The sequence below is a fragment of the Conger conger genome, chromosome 5, assembly GCF_963514075.1.
Source record: "Conger conger chromosome 5, fConCon1.1, whole genome shotgun sequence".
Classification (NCBI taxonomy): domain Eukaryota; kingdom Metazoa; phylum Chordata; class Actinopteri; order Anguilliformes; family Congridae; genus Conger; species Conger conger.
In genome coordinates this window covers 51,279,343-51,299,949 of record NC_083764.1, presented here as the reverse complement: position 1 = coordinate 51,299,949, position 20,607 = coordinate 51,279,343, and the positions used below count along the sequence as shown (strand labels likewise).

The 20,607-nt window shown below is 38.6% G+C and overlaps 1 protein-coding gene across 3 annotated transcripts in view; it reads right to left on the bottom strand.

Annotated features, from left to right (window-relative positions):
- Positions 1 to 20,607, bottom strand: part of LOC133128659 (collagen alpha-1(XI) chain-like) — a 103,433-nt gene that overhangs the window by 74,271 nt on the left and 8,555 nt on the right. For all 3 annotated transcript variants that reach the window (XM_061242366.1, XM_061242367.1, XM_061242368.1), the window contains exons 2-5: positions 18,971 to 19,135; positions 16,300 to 16,513; positions 12,257 to 12,419; positions 387 to 512 (exon numbers count right to left, since the gene is read on the bottom strand). In XM_061242366.1, the coding sequence (XP_061098350.1) occupies positions 387 to 512; positions 12,257 to 12,419; positions 16,300 to 16,513; positions 18,971 to 19,135 (668 nt within the window). The remainder of the gene's footprint in view (positions 1 to 386; positions 513 to 12,256; positions 12,420 to 16,299; positions 16,514 to 18,970; positions 19,136 to 20,607) is intronic.

The following is a 20,607-nucleotide window of genomic DNA, read 5'->3' as shown; positions in this document are numbered from 1 at the left end:
GTTTCAGTCTGTGCAGAGGGAAGAACCTGCTGAACTCATTAATGGAATAAATCACAGGCAACTCCAAAGTGGACTCAGACTTCACGAGAAAAAAAAAAAACTTTCCACCGTGATCTCATCCGCTATTTAGTAAAATACCAAAGGAAAATGTCTGCCTGCCAGAGGAAAAATGAATACCAAAAGGCCAGGCAGAATGCACTGTATTTCGATTATGAAATCGGCTACTAAGTTAAACCCTATGAGACGGTAAAACTAAAGCTGTATCTGCCAACAATCATAAAACCGCACATTGAAATGAAATATAGTATGGACAGAGACAAATAGAGATATTTCTTTGAATAGGTTTTTGATAGCCACATACACGCTATGGGGCCCCCAATACTAACCTCATCCTCGGGCTCCTGGGCTTGGGGCGTGTCACGGTGAGGAGTCTCGCAGTCAGGACTGTAGTGCTCACAGTAGTCGTAGGCTGCTCTAGGATCAGCCACGATAAGCAGTTGCTGGATGTCGCCCTGGAAATAACCATAACATTCAACAGTGTGTTAAAGACGTATGCCTCTGTGCTTCCGGATTGTGATCTCATAGCTCACAGTGCTGCTTGACTCTACTGGGAAGTATGGTCAGTCTAAGCCAAATGAGTCTACATCACTGCCAACATGCTATATACTTGCACCAGGTCCATGGTAACCAAACTGCTTATGGTCATTTTCCGTCATAGGAAACTGGCCAACCTTAATTACACCTCAGGAATTCTTAGCTGATACAATATCAAAGCAACCACTTCTGAGTACAATGTGATTTAAGCAATATATACTGGACATATCCTGTATTTTCCAGAAATGCAAAATAATAATTAATTAATTAACATAAATCGGTATATTTGTCAGTATATAAACTCACATTGTCTTGATAATTGTAACAATTTTCAATTATTTTGTGTATTTCCAAAAGTTATGCAAAAATAATACATTTGCATAAGGATGTTTACTAGAAATTGTAGTTGTGGAAATTTACAGTACCAGCCAACATTCCTTCTCATAAAACAATACTGAGTTGAGACTTGTTTAGCATTCAACAATATAATGTTGCATTATATCACCAGAGACACATGCTTTGTATTTTGCTATGCATATTTCTTTTTTAATTCAGCCAGATAGCAATATGTTATAAGACCAACACCCTGTGCTTGATGTTGAATGGGTCCCTTCACTGACAGCCGGCAGCCGTCTCTGTGTGTACATAGGTGGGGTGGCGTCTGTCTATAGCTGAGGGGCTGTAACACTGCACTTTCCTCCCCAAAGAATTAATAATTCAGAGTTACATTTCACAGTAGATTTGTGCTTTAATTGTAAAGGAATGGTAAGAGAAATAATGTGAGACCGTACTGTTCTGGAAAGAAATCCTAAAATAGTCCGATTTTCGTGAGCATTTGGAGAAGGAAATTATACCCCCATCCCAAATTCTCCACCAAAAAAAAAGGGGGGGAGGGGGGTGGTTAAAATCCAAAGCCTCACCAGGAGCATTTCAGCCAGTGTAGAGAATGTTAACTAACTCCACAAGACCACATGAATACCTCAGCTGACCTGCATAGGTTCTGGGTCATCATGCTATGGTACTAAAAATGAGATGATGCCTCAAATTGACACCATGTGGAAATATGAACACAAGCAGGGTGGCCCTCAGAAACAAATAAAGATGTGCAATTGATACATAACAACAGGCATTCAGCTGTGTGAGCTTAACTCTCTGGGAGGTGTGTTCCTCCCCACTACCTGGTGTCTCATAAATATATGTTGTGAAAGACCATGACATAAATTTTCATGTGGCGGCACGTAAAGTTCTTCTGATATTTGCATTCTTGGTTCTGCAACGGATAAAGAATGTTTATTTGTGACAACTTTGAACATGCAGTGACCCAAATGATACATGGAAACACATTCACAAACACATGCACACTCACACACTCAGATTTATTGCCTCATAATATTAAAGAACTTAACAAAACTATTATGTTTCATGTATGCTTTACCCCACACAATGTATTTTCTGTGTAACTTACATGCCATTTCCTTTTTATTCATCTTTTTATTTTCCTATGCTATGGTCATGAATTTCAGAGGGCTATGTCTACTTAGTTACTATGCAAAAATATGTGCGTAAAATTGTCAACAAATTAACTATTAATAAAGCAAATACAAGCTATTTAATTAAGCTAACAACAGTGAACCTTTTTAGTAATAAAAGAAGAATAAAAATCGATGCTTGAGTTCTGTAGTTCATAAATGAGGCACAAAGGAAAATGTCATAAGAGTGAATCCTAAATGGAATGAGGCACTCAGTCAGCTCATACTGTATCATGTTTCTGTTTGATGTTGATGATACCGCACCATTAATCACAACACATATTTTCTTGTTTGCTCTGCAGTTTTCATTGAGAAAAAAGAGAGTTCATAGCATAGTTACACTGGCCTCTTATGCAGCAGTTATTCATATTGTTTTATGGACTTCCTGCCTCATTGACATGATTTGAGGACTGCTGAGAATGCTTTCAATGATACCTCAGTGTGGATTTGTTGCAGGATGTTTGGCAGAAAGTGCAAAGGAAAAAGATTCTGTCTCCACATAATATAAATGAACATTATGAACATTATCTCACATCACATGCAGTACTGTGAAATGTTAGCACACTCGCATGTGTGGTCACACGTACACATAAATAGTAGAACATCTACAGCCGTGCAATTGATAAAATTTTAAGTTTGTATTACATATCGCCATTGACTTCACTGCCCAACACCACAAATCTTAAAAAACCTTCTTCTTTTTTTGGCAGGCATCACACAGTTAGTCCAAACAATGCAGGGTACATGCTGTATCCATATAATAAAATAAGCCCATGCACCAGCTACACTTGGCAACAGATTTAGAGTGGGAGCCCTGCACTGTGCAAATAAATTACTGCTTGACTGAAATGCCTGAATGAGTGCTTGTTGAACTCAAGACTACCAAGCACAATGTATGACCGAGAATAAGAAATTATACTAGTTGACTTGGATGCCTGTTTTGTTTGGTGGCATTTGCTCCGTGTTACCGTCCAAGGTGGTCCACGGTTATTGCAGCATGAGTTGATGTTTTGGATGTAACAGGCACAATATTATCATTGATATATGTATATGTGTTCATATATACTGTATGTCTAATCAATATGTATATTGATAGCAATAATAAAAAACAACTCGCAGAAAGTGAGGCGGGTCTAATAGTAACTTTCTGAAACAATTGCTAGGTTGAGCCAGAGGCAGAGTATACCTAACAAGTTTATTTTGACATCCCATACCCGCAGATTACTTCACTGCAGACAGATACAAATTTAATGAATTTGTCAGAAATCTGGAATGGAATCTGTCATGGGAAACACCAATAATCAGTTGCATCACAAAAAGATGAGATAGTATGAACTAATGATGGTGTCTTCTGGTTACACTGATCAGGTGAGGAATGGCTTGAAACATCTGTGACAAGCCCTGGACTCAATAAAAATCTGGCTGTAACTTTCATTTTATTTTCACCAACAGTTGGCTGAGTTGAGCAATCAACATGAACTTGCCAAGCTATGTTTCTGAAAAAAATAAACACTCAAATGCATTCAGAAGCCAAAGTTAATAAAAATGCTAATTGAATCCAGGCTAACGTCTGCTGTCCGCAGAATTTGCTACTATCCCTCTTCAAGCATTATGAATGGATTCAGGGAAAGACCAGGAACAATTTGCCAAGAGAGCCCTTTTAAGACTTTCATTACATAGAGATTTCATAGTATTTCTCTGTATAGTTACAATGTCTATACAGTATGTCACTCGGTAAGACAATACCTATATGTATATTCACACATTCACAATTCTGTGTCTCTGTAGGGGCTTTAGATGTGCTGGAGAAAAACAGTTATTGTGAGTCCAGGTGCACAGAATTGTCTGCATATTTCGGTTTGTGAACACCTGGCAAGCTCAGAGGCAATTTTGAAGAGCATATTCTGTAATAAGCTGTGGGGAGATTTGCACTAAGGTCTCAGGGGAATACCCCTGGCTTCCTAGGCAGCTGTGATTATAAATGCAGTGTTTGTAGTTGGAATACCCCACTTCTTGCAGATGGAGCAGAGGAGAGGGTTCAGGTGCATAGCACACAGTTAGAGGGCAACAAGGACTTCTTCTCAGCTCATAAACTCAGTGAAAGTGTTTGGTTGGATGAACCCAGTCTTGGATTAACAAAAAACACATAAAGGTCATCCCCTTAATGGTATATTCAGACAAACTATTTCATGTTGGTCTCATTTTCAAATACTTACTATGCTATGCCATAACTAAAAATGTATCTTCAGGCCAAATGTTCATTGCATACATAATATGAGTAGTATGAAGGAAGCGATTATCAGAGATATAGGCTGTAAAAAGAGAGTTCTGAGGTCAGGAAAATGTCACGACATCCTAGAAGCATAATTTCACAAAACTATAACAAATACAAGATCGTTTTGACTGCGTGTTGCTGTATTTGGAGCCACTGTTTATTCACAAAATAACAACAAACAGTCTTTCAGCCTTTCTTTATCAGTGATGAGTAAAAACCTGACCTTTCTCTGACCTCAGCTCAGCATGTGGTATATTAAATTTGACCTGATTGAGGTAAGAGGGGACATTGTGTTGGATAGCCACATCCGGTCACAGATCAGAGATAAGGAAGGTTGAGTAGAAATAAACAAATGTGACAAGTATTGGGAAAACACAGGGAAGAATCACTTCAGGGGTTGGGCAAAGACAAAAACATGACATGTCATAAATTTGCTCAGCACAAAATCGCAAGTAATTCTCAAATACTACACCAATTCTCTTTGTACAGAAACCTCTAAGAAGGAATCAGGCAATGGGAACCTTTGCCCCCAGTAATGAAAAAAAAAAAAAAAACTTTAAAGGCCCAGGTCACTGAACTTTGACCTTTGACATTAAAAGGATCTTGGGAAGCACTCTGAGAAGCCAAACTCTAAGGACAGTATTAGAAGCAGCAGCCATTTATATGCCATGAATGCCCCACTGTGTCCAGTGAGCTCCAGTTAGGTCCATAGGTTAAAATGAGAATCAAAAGGTATCATGATTTCATGTATCATGAAATAATTTTATTTTCTGATAGGAGCCCTGTGTTAACGCCCATTGACATGCCAGGCTATCCATATAGTTCTAGGGCATTCTGCTTTTATGGATTGTTACTACACTTGACAGTTACTTTAGTGTGTTGCTGTGTTTTTACTGTGTTTTTTTGTGTCAGTTTTCAACTCAATCCCTTTTTAATGCTAATGGCTGTTCTGTTTCTGTACATAATTACGATTTCACTTGTTACTCCTTCAATTGACACTTAAGGCAAGTTTCAGAGACACAGATTAAGCATAGTCCTAGACTAAATCTAATTTTAAATGGAGATTTCCCATAGAAAACTCACTTTAGTCCAGGATTATGCTTAAACCGTCTCTTGTGAAACCGACCCATAATGTATTGTTGTCTTATAATTGCAGAAATTCCAGAAATGACTATCCAAAGTAAGTCTAAACTTACACAGATGTAACACCAAACAAAGCTAGGACACGGGGCCTGAAAATGTCCAAAGATAAAACTACCGTATGCCGATGGACCCACATAATTACTGTCATTATTTGTAGTATAGCAGTAAATGGTAATAATTACAGGGCTGATGCACAGCAGTGATGGAGGGTCCAAATGTAATGAGGAGTGACGTCTGCTTTGGCAGGACATTGAGCCAGCCTTCCCTGAAACACATACTTCCAACCACGACCCAGACAGTTGGCTGACGTACATAAAGGCAGGCACGCCTCAAACTGATCGCTTCTTTTCCAACCTGTGCTGGTGACGTGAGCATATACCAAAAAGCCTTAATGCTCCAAAACTTTACAGCTTTCATCAAATGTTGCCTTTTTGGACAAAGAAGGGATAAAGGGCAGACAGATGACATCTGCAGACTGAATATTAATGCAGTCTACAGACGGGCTCACACAATGCAATAACTCCATGGCGGGTGTTGATTTCAATATCTCCCCCGTATCCTCTCCCTCCCTCTATCTGCATACCCCTCTCTTTCTTTTGCCACACTTTCCTTCTCTTACTCATTCCTCCTCAATGCAGCAGCTACTGAATTCCACTGAAGCGCCCCAGCGAATGCCCCCCAAAATAGTCAAGTGATACCTTATAGTTCTGTTGGGAGCCCTTAAGTAGTAAAGCATGTTAAGCAGGAGTGAAGGAGACAGAGCAGGGGGAGGGTGATGGGGGCAATCTGGGGGTGTATAACATCCATGCGTCTGACAAGAAATGTCAAAGCCTGATGAATGGTCAGTCTTATGGCCCCAGCTCCACAGGGAGCTGGGTTAGGGGGACAGGGGGAAGAAGAAGGGAAGAGTAGGAATGAAAGCCCTTCATTCACAGAGTGTGCTTTGCAGTGCTGAAACTGTCAGGTTCTCCAATCAGGATGTGTGCCATGAGCTGACAGGATTTTCTTTTTACATAAAAATAAATAAATAAATAAATAAATTGTTGTTTTTTCCAGTAAAAAAAAAAATCACATTTGTGATCGAAAAGGTGTACTTTTGTGTACACTGTTGTCTTGGCATAGGACTGGATCCAAAAGGAACTCTAAAATATGGTGTTGGGCTAAAAGCGCTATTGTTTAGCCAACCTGATTAGTTGTCTGCCAAAGACATTAAAAGCAGTTATGATTGACCGTGAGGTGAATACACAGGGGAGAAGTGTCAAAGTCCGTGGCCAGCCCAGCGCCCCCCCTCCCCCGAGAGCCTACTGCCTGATGGGAACCAATACAGGTTCTCTGTTTTCAGTTTGGTTGTGTACCCTTCTAAAAAATAAAAGATAAAACAGTTTGGCGACATTGAGTAATGTGTCTTGTGGGTTTCATCGCAGAAATGACTTCACCAGGCAGACTCTGGCTAGTTACTGTATCTCTAAAACAGCCGTGGTTCTCCTGCCAGAACAAATCGCACAAAGATCACAATTTTTTCTACCGGGGCCACGCCCACATTCAAGTATTTTTTCAGATAATCCAGAAATGTATCTGACACACATACAGTATGTATGCTTTCCCCCTAAACCACTACCAATGTACCTACTGTCCCACATGTCATTTGGCATTAACATTTATTTTAATATACACATAAAAGTGGTATCAGCACTTGTATAAAACTCAAGGAAAGGGTCTGGTTGCTTGATGCTTGGCAGCCATTTTGTGTTAGAATAGGCTTTACACATCAGATGAAGTTGAGAAGGGAACTGCTAAGCCAATTAAACTTTTAATTGAATTCTCCATTATCATTTAGACAGGATGTACAGTATAGTGTAGTATTGTAATGAGACACCTTAAAACACACTAAATATAATGCATCAAATGGTCAAGTAAGTGGAAGGAGAAGGCCATACTAATTTACTTAATACTTAATCTCTCATTCAACCGAGTTTTAAACAGGGGATATTGCATCATCAGCAGACTCCTACCTACCATGACCTATCAAGACTTCATACTTGTATGTCATCACAAATGCGTCTTACTGGCCCTTCAGGATATTAGTAACTGGAGTGATGACACAGCCACACTGAGGGTTTCTTTGAAGCTGTGAAGTGAATCATCAGTCAAGCCAGGGTGAACCATAGGATTGGGAGGAGACATGGGGGGGCTGGCTGGCAGAAATTCACAGCCTCTAACAAACAAACAAACTGTCAAACAATGACTGCTGGTTCCCAGATGTGCTGCTCCCGGCCCATTAACGCAGACGTATTGATGCCACGTGACGAATGGATTTCTGCTAAATTACAGCGACCACCTAGGGCTCACCATTGGAAACATGATGTGCTAAAAAAACCAAGCCAGTCATACAAGATTCCTCTATGAAAATCTTGCAAGTACAGGAAATCTGCTAGGAAGCTGAGTTTTGGTTGTAGGTAGATTGTCCAATCGGCAAGCATACTTCAAAATCCACACAGACGAGAGGGCTATCCAAAGGATATCAATGTTTTGCATAGAGGAATTGTCAGAAATCCCTCCAAATGTGTTCTCTAAACTTATCACAAATTATAGGAAAAGACTCATTTGCCAGGGGTGATTGCACAAAGTATTAAGAAATGCCAATAATGTAGAATGTGTTTTTGGGGAAATAATGTTTTTATTTCAAAATAAGACTTGGTTCCATTGAATCAGTAATAAACCATACTACTTTACACAAGTTGGAAAATAAAGCTTATGTCAATAACTGTATTATTTTTTAGTTTAGAGCACTTTTTGTGCATACTTATCAAGGGTGCCAATAATGCTGGAGCCCACTGTATGTGCATGCAGAAATTGTTCACATTCACATTACAAGTGATTGCTTGTAAGGTTTATGCCATAAATTACAGTTCATAAATTACAGTTTCTAGCCATCCCCATGTGACGTATGACAGTTGTTTTCCTGAGAGTACTAATTGACAATCATCTTCATGCTTGCAGCAATCAATGATGCAAATATTCTGCCAGTACTGTTCCGCATGGAAAGTCTCAGGAGACAGAAAAGTACTGCTTAAATTAGGCGAGGCAGCTGTACTTGCATTGCCACAGTTAATTTTTCCCCTTCTGCCCATTCCTCAAACTGGGATAAGAAAGCTGGACTGTAGTGGCAGTACATGCCTTATCTCTCAGTTACTAAGCACCCATATCCTCCACACTCATCTAGCTACTTCTGGGCATTATGAAAAAGCATCAATGTTATTTTTTGTAGCAATTTGTTCCATTTCATTTTGACTAATTTAATTTGTTTTGGAAGTAAAATTTTAGTATAATTTTAGGGTGAATTACCACTGATTCTTCACAGAGCAATTTGTGTGAGGCATACCCTGGATTTACAGCAAAACTTCAGCAAATTATAAGTAACAATACCTTGCCAGAAAATATCCTTTCTGCAGTGCAAATAAATGTAGGCTTAACTCCCGACAGTATCAGATACAGACTGTAATTGCAATTCACCACAATAGGTTGTCCCCACCACAAGTGTTCATTGTTTCACAGATTGCTTGCAATTATCCAGATTGAAATCAGACAATTCAGATGGAAAGAATGCACTCAGTGAAGTGCAAAACTCTGCAAAGGTACAACAATTTACCCTTGCATGAATGTCCACAGCAAATGCCATGGCAATCCTTCAAGATATGTTGATCACAAATTGAAAGTTTGGCCATGATGGTGGTGCTAGAGAAAAGGTCATGGGGTCAAAACAAACTCCCTCCTCTTGTCAACATGAATGGGCACAGCAAATGTTATGCCATACCAGCCATTTTCTAGATATGTCTGTCACAGACGGACAGACAAATGGACGGTCAGACAGATGAACAACATTACATAACCTCCGTTGGCAGAGGTAATCATTGAGTGGATTTTCCTTGGAAAACCGCACTATGGCCTGGATTCAATCAACATTTGTCCTTAACTTTGAATTACAAATAAATGCAGTGCTAATCCAGAACATGCTCACTGCAATCTTTAATTGAGAACAATAGCAACCGAGGGACAAATAAAACAATTTTGTTAATACCCTTGGCCCAGACAACTGAATGAGCCACAATTTGATACCAGATGTTCCTCAAAAAATACAGACTGGTCTTCCTCCAAAAAACCATATGCACCTGAGGGGAGTATGAGGCACACAAGGTGCATATTAAGCAGACTCAGAGCTGAGGGGGCATCCTCTAGCCTTAAAAAGAACTTTGTCCTTAGAAGAAATATAAACCCAGGGAAAGTAGCAGGGCATATTTACATATACACTTTATTAGGTATGCCTGTTGCCAGCGTGTTAATGCAAATAGCATGTGGTCAAGAGGTTCAGCTGTTTTTCAGACCAAATGTCAGAATAGGGATGAAATGTGATCTAAGCGGCTTTGACCGTGGAATGATTGTAACGGAAGAGGTCAGAGGGGAAGGCTCAGACTAGTCGACCTGACAGGAAGGTGACTAACACAAATAACCATGCATTACATAACAGTGGTATGCAGAAGAGCATCTCAGCACAGACAACAACTCAAACCCCTAAGTGGATAGGCTTATAACAGCAGAAGAAAAAATATGTCTAATAAATACCTACTAAAGGTTTGATTGGGCTGTTGGTGGCTGTCTGTTCTATGACCTACAACCTCTAAGGAATTCTGAATGCTATAGCCTAGCAGTCCTTCAACAAATGAAAAGATTGGCTGCAGCCTGGCTGTCCATTTCAGAAAATAGCTGTTACCTATTTGTCATTGTTCAATAGTCCAATTTAACCAACATTCTTTAGAGGCTTTAGGAAAAAAAACCATATCGCATTGCAACACAGGAATTGTACTCAGCATGTCTATTCACCAAATAGCTTCCTTGAGATTCATGGGGGGCAGCCTGTAGCCTAGTGGTGAAGGTAGCCACAATAAAATCTGTCCAGCTGTTGGGCAAGGCCCTTAACCCCACATTGCTCCAGGGGGGATTCGTCTAATTAACTGTAAGTCGTTTTGGATAAAAGTGTCAGCTAACATCTAATGTAATGTAGTTCAGCATAAAAAATGTACTAAGTTGGTTTCAGTTGTGTTTTTTAAAAGCTGTGCTCTCAGATGGTCGACCAGCTGTTCACCAGCTGAACAGCCTAGTCAGCTTTTCCAGCAGTTTGATCTCCAACTTACGTTATTAGCCTTTGACTAACTTTGACCATCTAGATACAAGCTTTGACCAGCTACAGATCAGCTAGAAGTGTTGAAAACACATCTTAAACAGCTTAGAATCCCAGCTGGTCTTAGCTGGGATTTTCAACAGGGTGGTTATAGGCTACATGATAAAGAGTAATTGATGATCAAACTACTCTGTCCTTTTCAGTATGCAGTCCTTTAACTGGCTTTAACTAGACTCTGAAAGAGATTGCTCTATAGCAAAGTATTTCTTCGTTGCCTCTGTATCAGTATCCATCCAGCAAGCACACCCCATCCCCCCTTCCCAACAGCCTTGGGGAGTCTACAATATTTCACTCCCAAAGACTAAATACCTCCCAACAACTGAACTCAAACAGGTCACCACCATGGACAAATAACTGCGGACACCTAATCTCAGAGGGATGCTTGACTTCACAGACAAATGGTTTCCGGTTACACGGTGCCAGTAATGTATTGCAGTTAATCTAACCATAGCAGGAATATAAGCTACTTTTCAACCAGAAAGGTTTTCACTATGCTTTCTGCAAGCAGACTTTTCTAAGCTGAAAAATATTGGTGCCACAAATGTCCCTCTAAACATTAAAAAATATATCGTAAAAATGAACGTGTCTCTCAACCAAAGAAAACCTTGGCTCCCGTTAAGTGTAAATTCAATATAGCAGCAGGATTAGAAATTTATAGCTGTAGTAATATGAATTTATTAAATTGGCAGGTCTCTTTTTCCACATTATTGAGTGAATAAACTCATGTACCATACAACTTCAGCTCTTAAAAAATAAAAATCTTTGAAGTAACAAGGCATTCCTATGTGAATGAACCAAATGCATTTCCCTGTGTGTATTTTTCCCCTCGTAGCATTTCCACATGTCTCCACAACTGCAAGTTTTCTATAGTTAGTCAAGACATTTGCAACTGGCACTTGGTTTGGTTATTTGGCAGCCTCAAACCTCACAGTGTTTCAAGTTTTACCGGAATCGACACTTTGCTTATTTATTAGTGAACTCTGCCCAGTAAAATAAAATTAGTAGTTGTGTAACTTTTTATAGAACTTTCTTTACACCATGCAGCGACAACACAATAATGCTTTCTACACTTGATGACTTCAATGTGATACACTATATATACTTGAAGCCAAATGCTCATTACAAAAAATGTAATGGCACTTTAAACATCACATTTACTTAAAATAACAATAACCAATATTAGCAAAATGTACAAGTATGATGTACAGTGAATGAGTATCACCAGTACAAGGGATGCATAGCATCACCAGAATCAAAAGCCATTTATATGCAGTAGAAGATAGTGATGATTTCAACAGTTAAAAATAGAATACCCCATATGGCTTTAGAAATCAGTACATTAATGCTTCATGTCTGCATTTTAGAATCAATTTTTAAAAAAGCAAAACCAGCTCTAGCAGTGCTAATAAATTGAGTAAATGGATCCAATTTGACATTGTGTAAAGCTGAAAAGAGAAAGTGGAATTTGGAAGGCATTACCTCAAAGACCTCGTCATCGAGAATCCTGGTCCCGAACACAGTGATCCCATTGGTGTTGATGGCTGCGTTGTTACTTCGGCCTAGTGGTTTGGAGACTTTCTTTTTACAGTCCAGAATCATGGTGACAGTTTTCTTATGGACACTGATAGCTACCCGGTGCCACCTGTTTGAAGAAGAGGAAGGGAAGGAATGAAACATGCAAATTATTGACAAGCATTTTAATCGAATCAAGGCTGTTCTGATCATTACAACCAGCCACATTGGTGAAATGTTACATTGTGGCACATGGCATACAGCTGCCCTCTAGTCTGCACACTGGATTTTCTTTTTCAAACCTTTTTATACTGGGTTAAACTGGTTAAATGCACAATATAATCCTCCTTCTGGGTTAGTCACTGTGACAGACACTGCAAACACCATGGTGAAAGGGTGCCAGTAAGCCTTTTGAGCAGAACTATACAAAAAAAAGAAAAATACAGAAGAAGAATACAGGGCCACCAACAGTCATGGACTCCTTTGACCCCATATCTCACAATAGTTTTACATTTAATTTTGAAAATAATGCCTCAAATGTACATACATTTAGTGGTTCATTGAGAAACACAAGGAAAATGTTTGGTTGGACATTCCACACTTCTAGGATGTGTAAATGCCATGGACTGGGTCTGGGCTAAGTGTGTTCAACAAAGCACATTTTCAGATCTTGACAAATAATAAACAATTACAAAATAAGGAACAATCCCTACCTCCCTATCTTAAAAATGAAGTAAGTACTAAGTAGGTAAAATACTTGTGATTTACACAGAGCTGACATGGTGCCTTTAAAAGAAAACATATTCCTCTGTTGTTGGAGTGAACTGCCTCTTTAGTCTGAAGCATGACTTTTCATTCACATCCTTTTCCTGCAGGACAATAACAGGCATTATGTTTGCCAGTAAAGCACCACACTTGTTTCAAATTAAACTAAGATCTGACTAATGAGCGACATTCTAATTGACAGTTTACTAAATTATTAAACAAATATAAATGAAATCAGAGTCATATAGTACTTTGGGGAATGACTGTACAGTAACCTCTAAAGCATTGTAAATAACTTTCTGAGATAAAATTGAATTGTGTAGTCACACATAAATGGGTTGCCAAGTTAAAACACAACTGTCTAAGAGATTTAAATATGATGGTTCCCTCATCCAGATACAATCGGAACACCATACAGTAAATGGTTAAAGACAAGTCACACACACACACACACACACACACACATTGCCATTATTTCTATTTGAGAAAAAAATATTGAGAAATATACAGATATGGTGACCTATAATGTTATGTTATAGTACTTTTATTTTCGATGAAAAACAATTCAATTCATTTTGTTTCTTTTTGGTGACAAGAGTCACTATAAATATGTTTTGGTATCCATTGATGATACCATTAGTCTTCTATTGCAAGGGCAGGATTCAATCAACATTGATACCTTTCTTCTAGTCGAGAGGTGCAAGCTCTCCTGTACTCACTGTTTGGGTGTAGAGTGGAAAATCAAAGAGTCATGGCAGAAGAGCAGATGCACAGCTGCAGTGTATGCTGTGTGTGGTGAAACCAGAGCAGAGTAGCACAGCCAAATCCAAATAATGCGGATTAAAAAGGACCAGGCAGATGTATTGTGATTTTTGCTTGTCATTTTCATGAGTTCTGTTAGAAACTCAATGACAAAAGCAGAGCCATTTCCAAACATTCTTCATCATTTTAGTTAATGGAACTCTAAATAATACAGTCTAATCTAGCCTAGCCATAATATTTTTTTTAATCTGAAAGTTCAGCCCAAAACATCCATGATGAAAAGAGGCCATGAATACTGACAAAAACACTATAAAGCAGTCTCTTTGTTCCTCCCTGCCTCCAGACTTCCGGTTTTTATTGCTAAGCTGCTGTTATTACTAAGGAATCCAGGGTTTCCAAGCCCAATGGTTTCAACTAACAGGAAACAAGACTCTGAGAAGCATGAAGTCTGATTGGCTGAAGCAATCAGGGTTCAAATTCCCTTTCTCTTTTGAACAGAGTGGAGATTGCTTTGCTGAGGTGATGAGGCCTGTGTGCTATAATACTTTTGTCTTTGTATTTGTCTCCTTCAAGTACAGCCTCACAACTTTCTTGCCACATATGTTTGGAATAGATGGCACATTATGTGATCTTGCAGCATGTAAGCCTCTAAGGATTCTATTGTGCCCTGCAACTTATACTGTATGATATGATGGAACTGAATGCTCATGGATGCCCACAATGGGATATCTTAAGTTACCAACAACTCTCTGACTGAATCTTAAGCCTGTGTCCAATCAACCTCTGTGTTTGACTTTGTCTGTCAGTTGCAAGTGTTAGTTTCTGGACACATGCAGGCCTGCATCAACTATTGTCTTTAATCTTTTACTTATATTCTGTGACTTTCTTTCTGTGACTTTTATTATTATTTACTGTGTTTGTAAAGAAAATATAATAAATCTTGCTTTTAACTGCCCCAGGTACACTGACAAGATCGCCGCACTTGGCAAAATTAACTTGCTAAACATGTGCTTGTCAAAGAAACTACATGTAATTCCATTTCAAAGTTATGAACAAATGTATCTGGGCCAAGATAGTAATATAAACAAATCTGTGATTGATGGCACTTTCCACAAGGGTGGTTTGCAAGACTTGCTCTCCTATCACTATAATGACAACTTAGGGAAAGCATCTTATGGATGTAGTGATCCTATTACAAGTTCAACCTACTGAGCTACATTAGTGTGCAAAACCTTGGGCACCCCGAGGTCAAAAAGCATTTTACAATTAATATCTAACTGAAGAAAAGCAAACCTGACATCGTCATGGTACAATATTCTTTCTGGCATGTTTGAGATCTCTTCACAGATTTTCAATGATATTCTGGAAATCTGGGGACTGTGGTAGCCATTCCAAAACCCTCACCCACACTTTCCTACAGGTATTTCAAAGTATCATCTATTTGGATCACTGTCTTGCTGGAATACCCAATCTCTCTGAAACTTCAATGACTTTACTGACCTTTGAAAATGAGCCTCTAGAATTTCTTGATATTTGGTGGAATCCATTCTTCTTTCCACTCGCACAATATTTCCTTTCTACAAAGGCTTCATCCCTTTTTTCTCCAAACATACTGTCTTTGGTGGTGGCCAAAAAGTTCAATTTTGGTTTGTCAGTCCAAAGCACATTGTTCCAAAAGGCTTCAGGCTTCTCAGTGTTTTCCTTTGCATATTTCAGACACTTAATTTTGTGTTGAGGTCGTTCTTTCTGGCAACTCTGCCATGTAGGTTTAAAGAACGTTGTATTGTTGTCATGTGAACAGCTAGACCTGTGTTTGCTACTCTTTTTTTGCAGCTCTTTTGCAGTGATGTGAGGGTTCTTCTGAGAATTCCTCACCAGGTCTTGGGCCATTCTATGTGAAATGTTTCTTAGTCTTCCAGATCTTGCCTTGACTTCAACTCTTCTATTTTTCTTCTATTTTCTAATACAGTGGGAATAGGTAGTTTGAAAAATTGAGAGTTTTTGTTCTAATTCTTAGTGGAAATGAACCATCTTCATTCTGAAATCCTTGGACAACTAGAGGAATCCATGATTGTTAACTCCAGACAGCCACTGCAGTTAGATACTTTAGAAGGCATGGAGTTACTTCAGAATAAAATTATACTCACCTGACTCAGTGAAGCCCTAATGAGTAAATCACCTGGGTCTGGGCCTTAGTATCATCTTTATCTTTTTAAAAAGCAGCAAAGAATAATCCAAAATGGTCCCCAAACTGTTATTTTTAAATTATTTATAAACAGTAAAAAATAGATATAAATAAATATTATAAATAATACATAAAAAAATAAATCTTGCTAAATATGCAGAAAGGTCTCATGTTTAACCCCATTTTGATTTCAGGTTTGCTTTCGATCACATACAGATTCATTGTAACAGACATTTAAACCAGGGGTTCCCAAATCTTTGCACCCCACTGTATGTGGACTGGACCAAGCTTTACTTACTTTCCATCGGCGAGGTTGAGGGTCTGGAACAAGGGGTAGTCCTCGGAGGCCGGTTTCCCGTGTTGGTCTTCGTACAGGAAGACGGGAGATCGTCCCACCTCCACTCCAAGCTGCTGAATGCCTTGCTCATTGTAGACTGACAACAGGAAGGACTGCATCCCAGCTTTGGGCTTGATGGTCATGAGAATGGAAAAATCCTCAGGGAACACACCTCCTGAGACGAGAGCAACCAATTCACACACAAGAAACCATGTAATTTGTGTTGCAATTACTGGCTTTTGAATTTGTGCGCAATTTATTGTTCAATTCAAATTTGAGTAATCATGGTTGAGTAACATCATGGTTCGGGAGCCACTGCTGTAAGATGATGTCACCTTCTGAGTGCAAAAGTGTGATTAGTTACCTGGAGACCTGGAGGTCTCAAGCTCAGGGAGTTAATCACATCTTTTGGTGTGTCTTCTGAAAAGTTTGAAACCTGAGGCTGATAAACACATATTACAGCTGACCTGTTTCTTTTCTTAACTGTGAACATCTGCAAAAGTGTTATTCCCATGATACAGAAATCTATATGGATCACAAAACTGATTTATTCAATTTTGTAATGGATGGAAAAAGGTCAATTACTGTAAGTATTTTATGGAATACTGCTGTTGTCCATTCTGCTTTGATTGACTTCCTCATACCTCCAGCCAAGTAACTATCAGTAACACATTTTTAATCCAAAATCAAAGTACAGACCAGGGTATTGGCCATGGTTTAAAAGAAGACAAATGCTTTTACCATGTCATCTTCTTTTAGCTTCTTTAGTTTTAAAACAATACATTCACTGGGTCTACCAGTAATTGTAACAGATGTTATAAATAACAATTTATGGTTCCCAAAGAAATAAAAATGAAGTAAAAATATTGTAGAGGAAATATTCCTCAGACTATTCATCCAAAAGCTATGCTAAAAAGAAAGGGTTTTTTTCATTTACTGATGAAAACCTATTAGTTACTAAAGTTTCCAGTCTTAAAGGCATAGGGTTTTAGGGAAACTATGTTCTGCCAAAACTCACAGAAGTGGAATTGTTCATTTAATCTCCCATAATACAGCATTTAAATTTTCCTGCACAGACGTGCCAATTTGGAGTAACACAAAAAAAATTCATTTCATAACACTCTTCTTTCAGTAATTGTGCGTACACAGCCAGGCCATAAATACAAGACCTGTTATTAAATTAGCAAGCACACTAACAACTCTGACAATATTTCCTGTCCTTATATATAAACATACACTCTGTGAGCACTATGAGGTATTTATTAGACTTATTTTTTAGACTTATTAGACTGCTGTAGCCTACAGTAGAGGTTTGACGCATCGTATGATCAGAGATGCTCTTCTGCATACCACTGTTGTAATGCGTGGTAATTTGTGTTCCTGTCACCTTCCTGTTAGCTTCGACCAGTCTGACCTCCTCTCTCCTCTGACGTCTCTCATTAACAAGGCATTTCTGCATGCAGAACTGCTGCTCACTGGATGTTTTTTTGTTTTTCGAACCATTCTCTGCGAACTCTAGAGACTGTTTTGCATGAAAATCCCAGGAGATCAGCAGTTTCTGAGATACTCAAGCCACCCTGTCTGGCACCAACACTCATCCCATGATCAAAGTCACTTAGATCACATTTCTTCCCCATTCTGACATTTGGCCTGAAAAACAGCTGAACCTCTTGACCACATCTGCCAATTAAATATTTTAATTAACATGGTGTACAGGTTTACCTAATAAAATGCTCACAGAGTGTATATGCCAACATAACATAGGAGAAAAATATCTGAAAATATTTATTTCTTGTAGACACATTTACTATATTAAAAATTAACAAGATTAGCTCTGATAAAATAATTTGTTCAAATAAAATGTTCAAATATTATGCATAACTGAAAGATTGCCAAGTAAATTTTTTGCACAAGGACATTCTTGAAACATTATTGCAAAACTTATCTTTGCATTGCCTAACACAGGATGAGCAAGGGTGCATTTTTCAAGTAATGAGCAACTTCCTTATTTACCCTGTAACGTGTTTATTGTAAAAACTGTTTGCCGGAAAGTAATAAGTAGCTTCAGACAGTAGCCAGCCCAATGAAAACATTATCAAAGACCCTTTTTGACTCTTCTGATGAACTCACTCCAAAAACAATACAAATATCAGACCATTTCTGACATCAAGGGCTGGGCACTGTATCCCTAAAGTTATGACTCATTGTGCATTCAGGAAAGAAGGGAAGAAAAAGAGAAAAGAGAACTCAGCTGTATTCTGCATTCTCTGCCAATTTTATAGTTCTAGGAAACTGCACTGAAACACTAGGCTGAGGGAAAGGGGAGTCTGCAAGCAGATAAATTAAGTCAAACTAAGTTTCAATGACAGGGAATTCTGGACTGTTGTCACCTCGGTACTGTAACCTTTAGTTATTAAACTTTACTTTACCTCCTACTCCCAACTCAGTTGAGTTATTAGGTTATTGTTTTATATGGGTTATTTAGGAGTTCTCTCTGTGAACATTCCCAGTCAAGGAGACTTAGTTGGGCATAACTGACATGAATCCCTCCTGTAAATTATTTCACCAGCAACAGAACAGGGCCAATGTACCAAGCTAAGAACAAAGTCAAGGCAAGAATGGCATTGCTTACCTGGGAACAGCTGCTTGGTTGGGGCACTGATCTGTGCCTGCTTTCCCACTCTGAAGGCTGTGTCTGGCTGTGATGCTTTTCTATTTTTGCAAAACCCTGTCGTTTTCTTGACCCCTTCAGGAGATTGGTGAAATTCTAATACTTTAAGCACATCCACTGGATCTGCTGTGAGAGAAAAGAGCAAAGGGACAGTACTTAATGTTGAGATATACAGCACTAAATTGGGCAAACCACATAGAAAATCTGGTCCTTACAGAGTCTGCTGAAGACCCATCAGTCATTACAGTACCACTGCAATGAGCTAAACGCAAAACATAGTAGGCTACCTCTAGTATTATAAAATGTCTTAATGTAGAAATAGAACACGTGGTATATTTACTATACACAAGAAATGTTATTGAAATTATAAATCCAATTTCTTAATGTCTATATAATATTAAACATAAAAATGTGGCAACTACACTATGGTAAAATCTGGGTGTACAGAGCTTTATTTTCTCCATACACTCTCAGAAATGCTGGTTTCAAAAGGATCCATGTGATTTCATGGAGGAAGCCTATCTAGTTCAAAGGCTCTTTGTCAGGCAAATGGTTCTCTGTGTGGGATCTTTCACACTTCACATCCACAGTAGGGGGATCCATAAATCCATAAATGACTCAAAAGATGTAATAAGATTTTTCTGGGAGTGTATAAAGCTGTGGGCAGCAGAGTGGTGTAGATCCACTGAACCATGCTAGGATGAACTAGAAGGTGATAGATTTGATTCAAGATAAGATCCAGCTGCAGAAAAGGAATGTGTAAAAATGTTCTTTTTGAACAAGCTATTGACAGCAATGTTACATGTGTAATGTTGTATTTTGTGTAATTGCTTCCGGAGTGCCCAGAGCAATGGCATCAAAAGAGGCATGCAGCTGGGATAATTGGTCATCCTGAGCATAAACCCATGAAAGAAATATACAAATGGCCTGGGATAAGACTCAAACAGCACATGTCGCATGACTTTTGGGGTTTGCAGTTCACAGAGGAAAAACAAGCTTTACCACTTAAAGGGACAGTTCACCCAAAAAATTAAATTAAGGCATGCAACCACCTACCCACAGCAGTATCTGTCCATCAAGATAGTTTTGCTGAAATTTGTCGCGTTTTCTATATACAGTGTTTGCTGTAGTTCACCCTGGTAAAATAGACCATATGGTTCCTTCAGCTTATGGCCTCAAAGTGCCAGAAATTTATATTAAAAAAAACAGCAATGCCTATTTTCTGCAACATTTGTAGTTTAAACATTTGTAGTTTAACAGCAGTTGGTTGTTAGCATCTAACTTTATTAAAGCACATAACAGCTTTGGAATTCATGGTTGAGATATTAACAGGGTGTATTTTACGTATTTTAAGATTTTTTACACCAGTTAATATCCCAACCATGAATTTCAAAGCTGCTTTACGCTAGTAAGTTGCAAACCAGATGTTATATTGAAAATACAAAATGTTGGTGTACTTTGGTAGAAGTAAACTAGGTTGATGGAACCTTGCAGAAAATAAACCCTGTGAATATTCCTGCTCAACCTCAGGATTATATTTGGAAAGAGTTTTTGCAGTTTTTTAATGTAAATGAGGCCACAAGGTGAAGGACCCATAT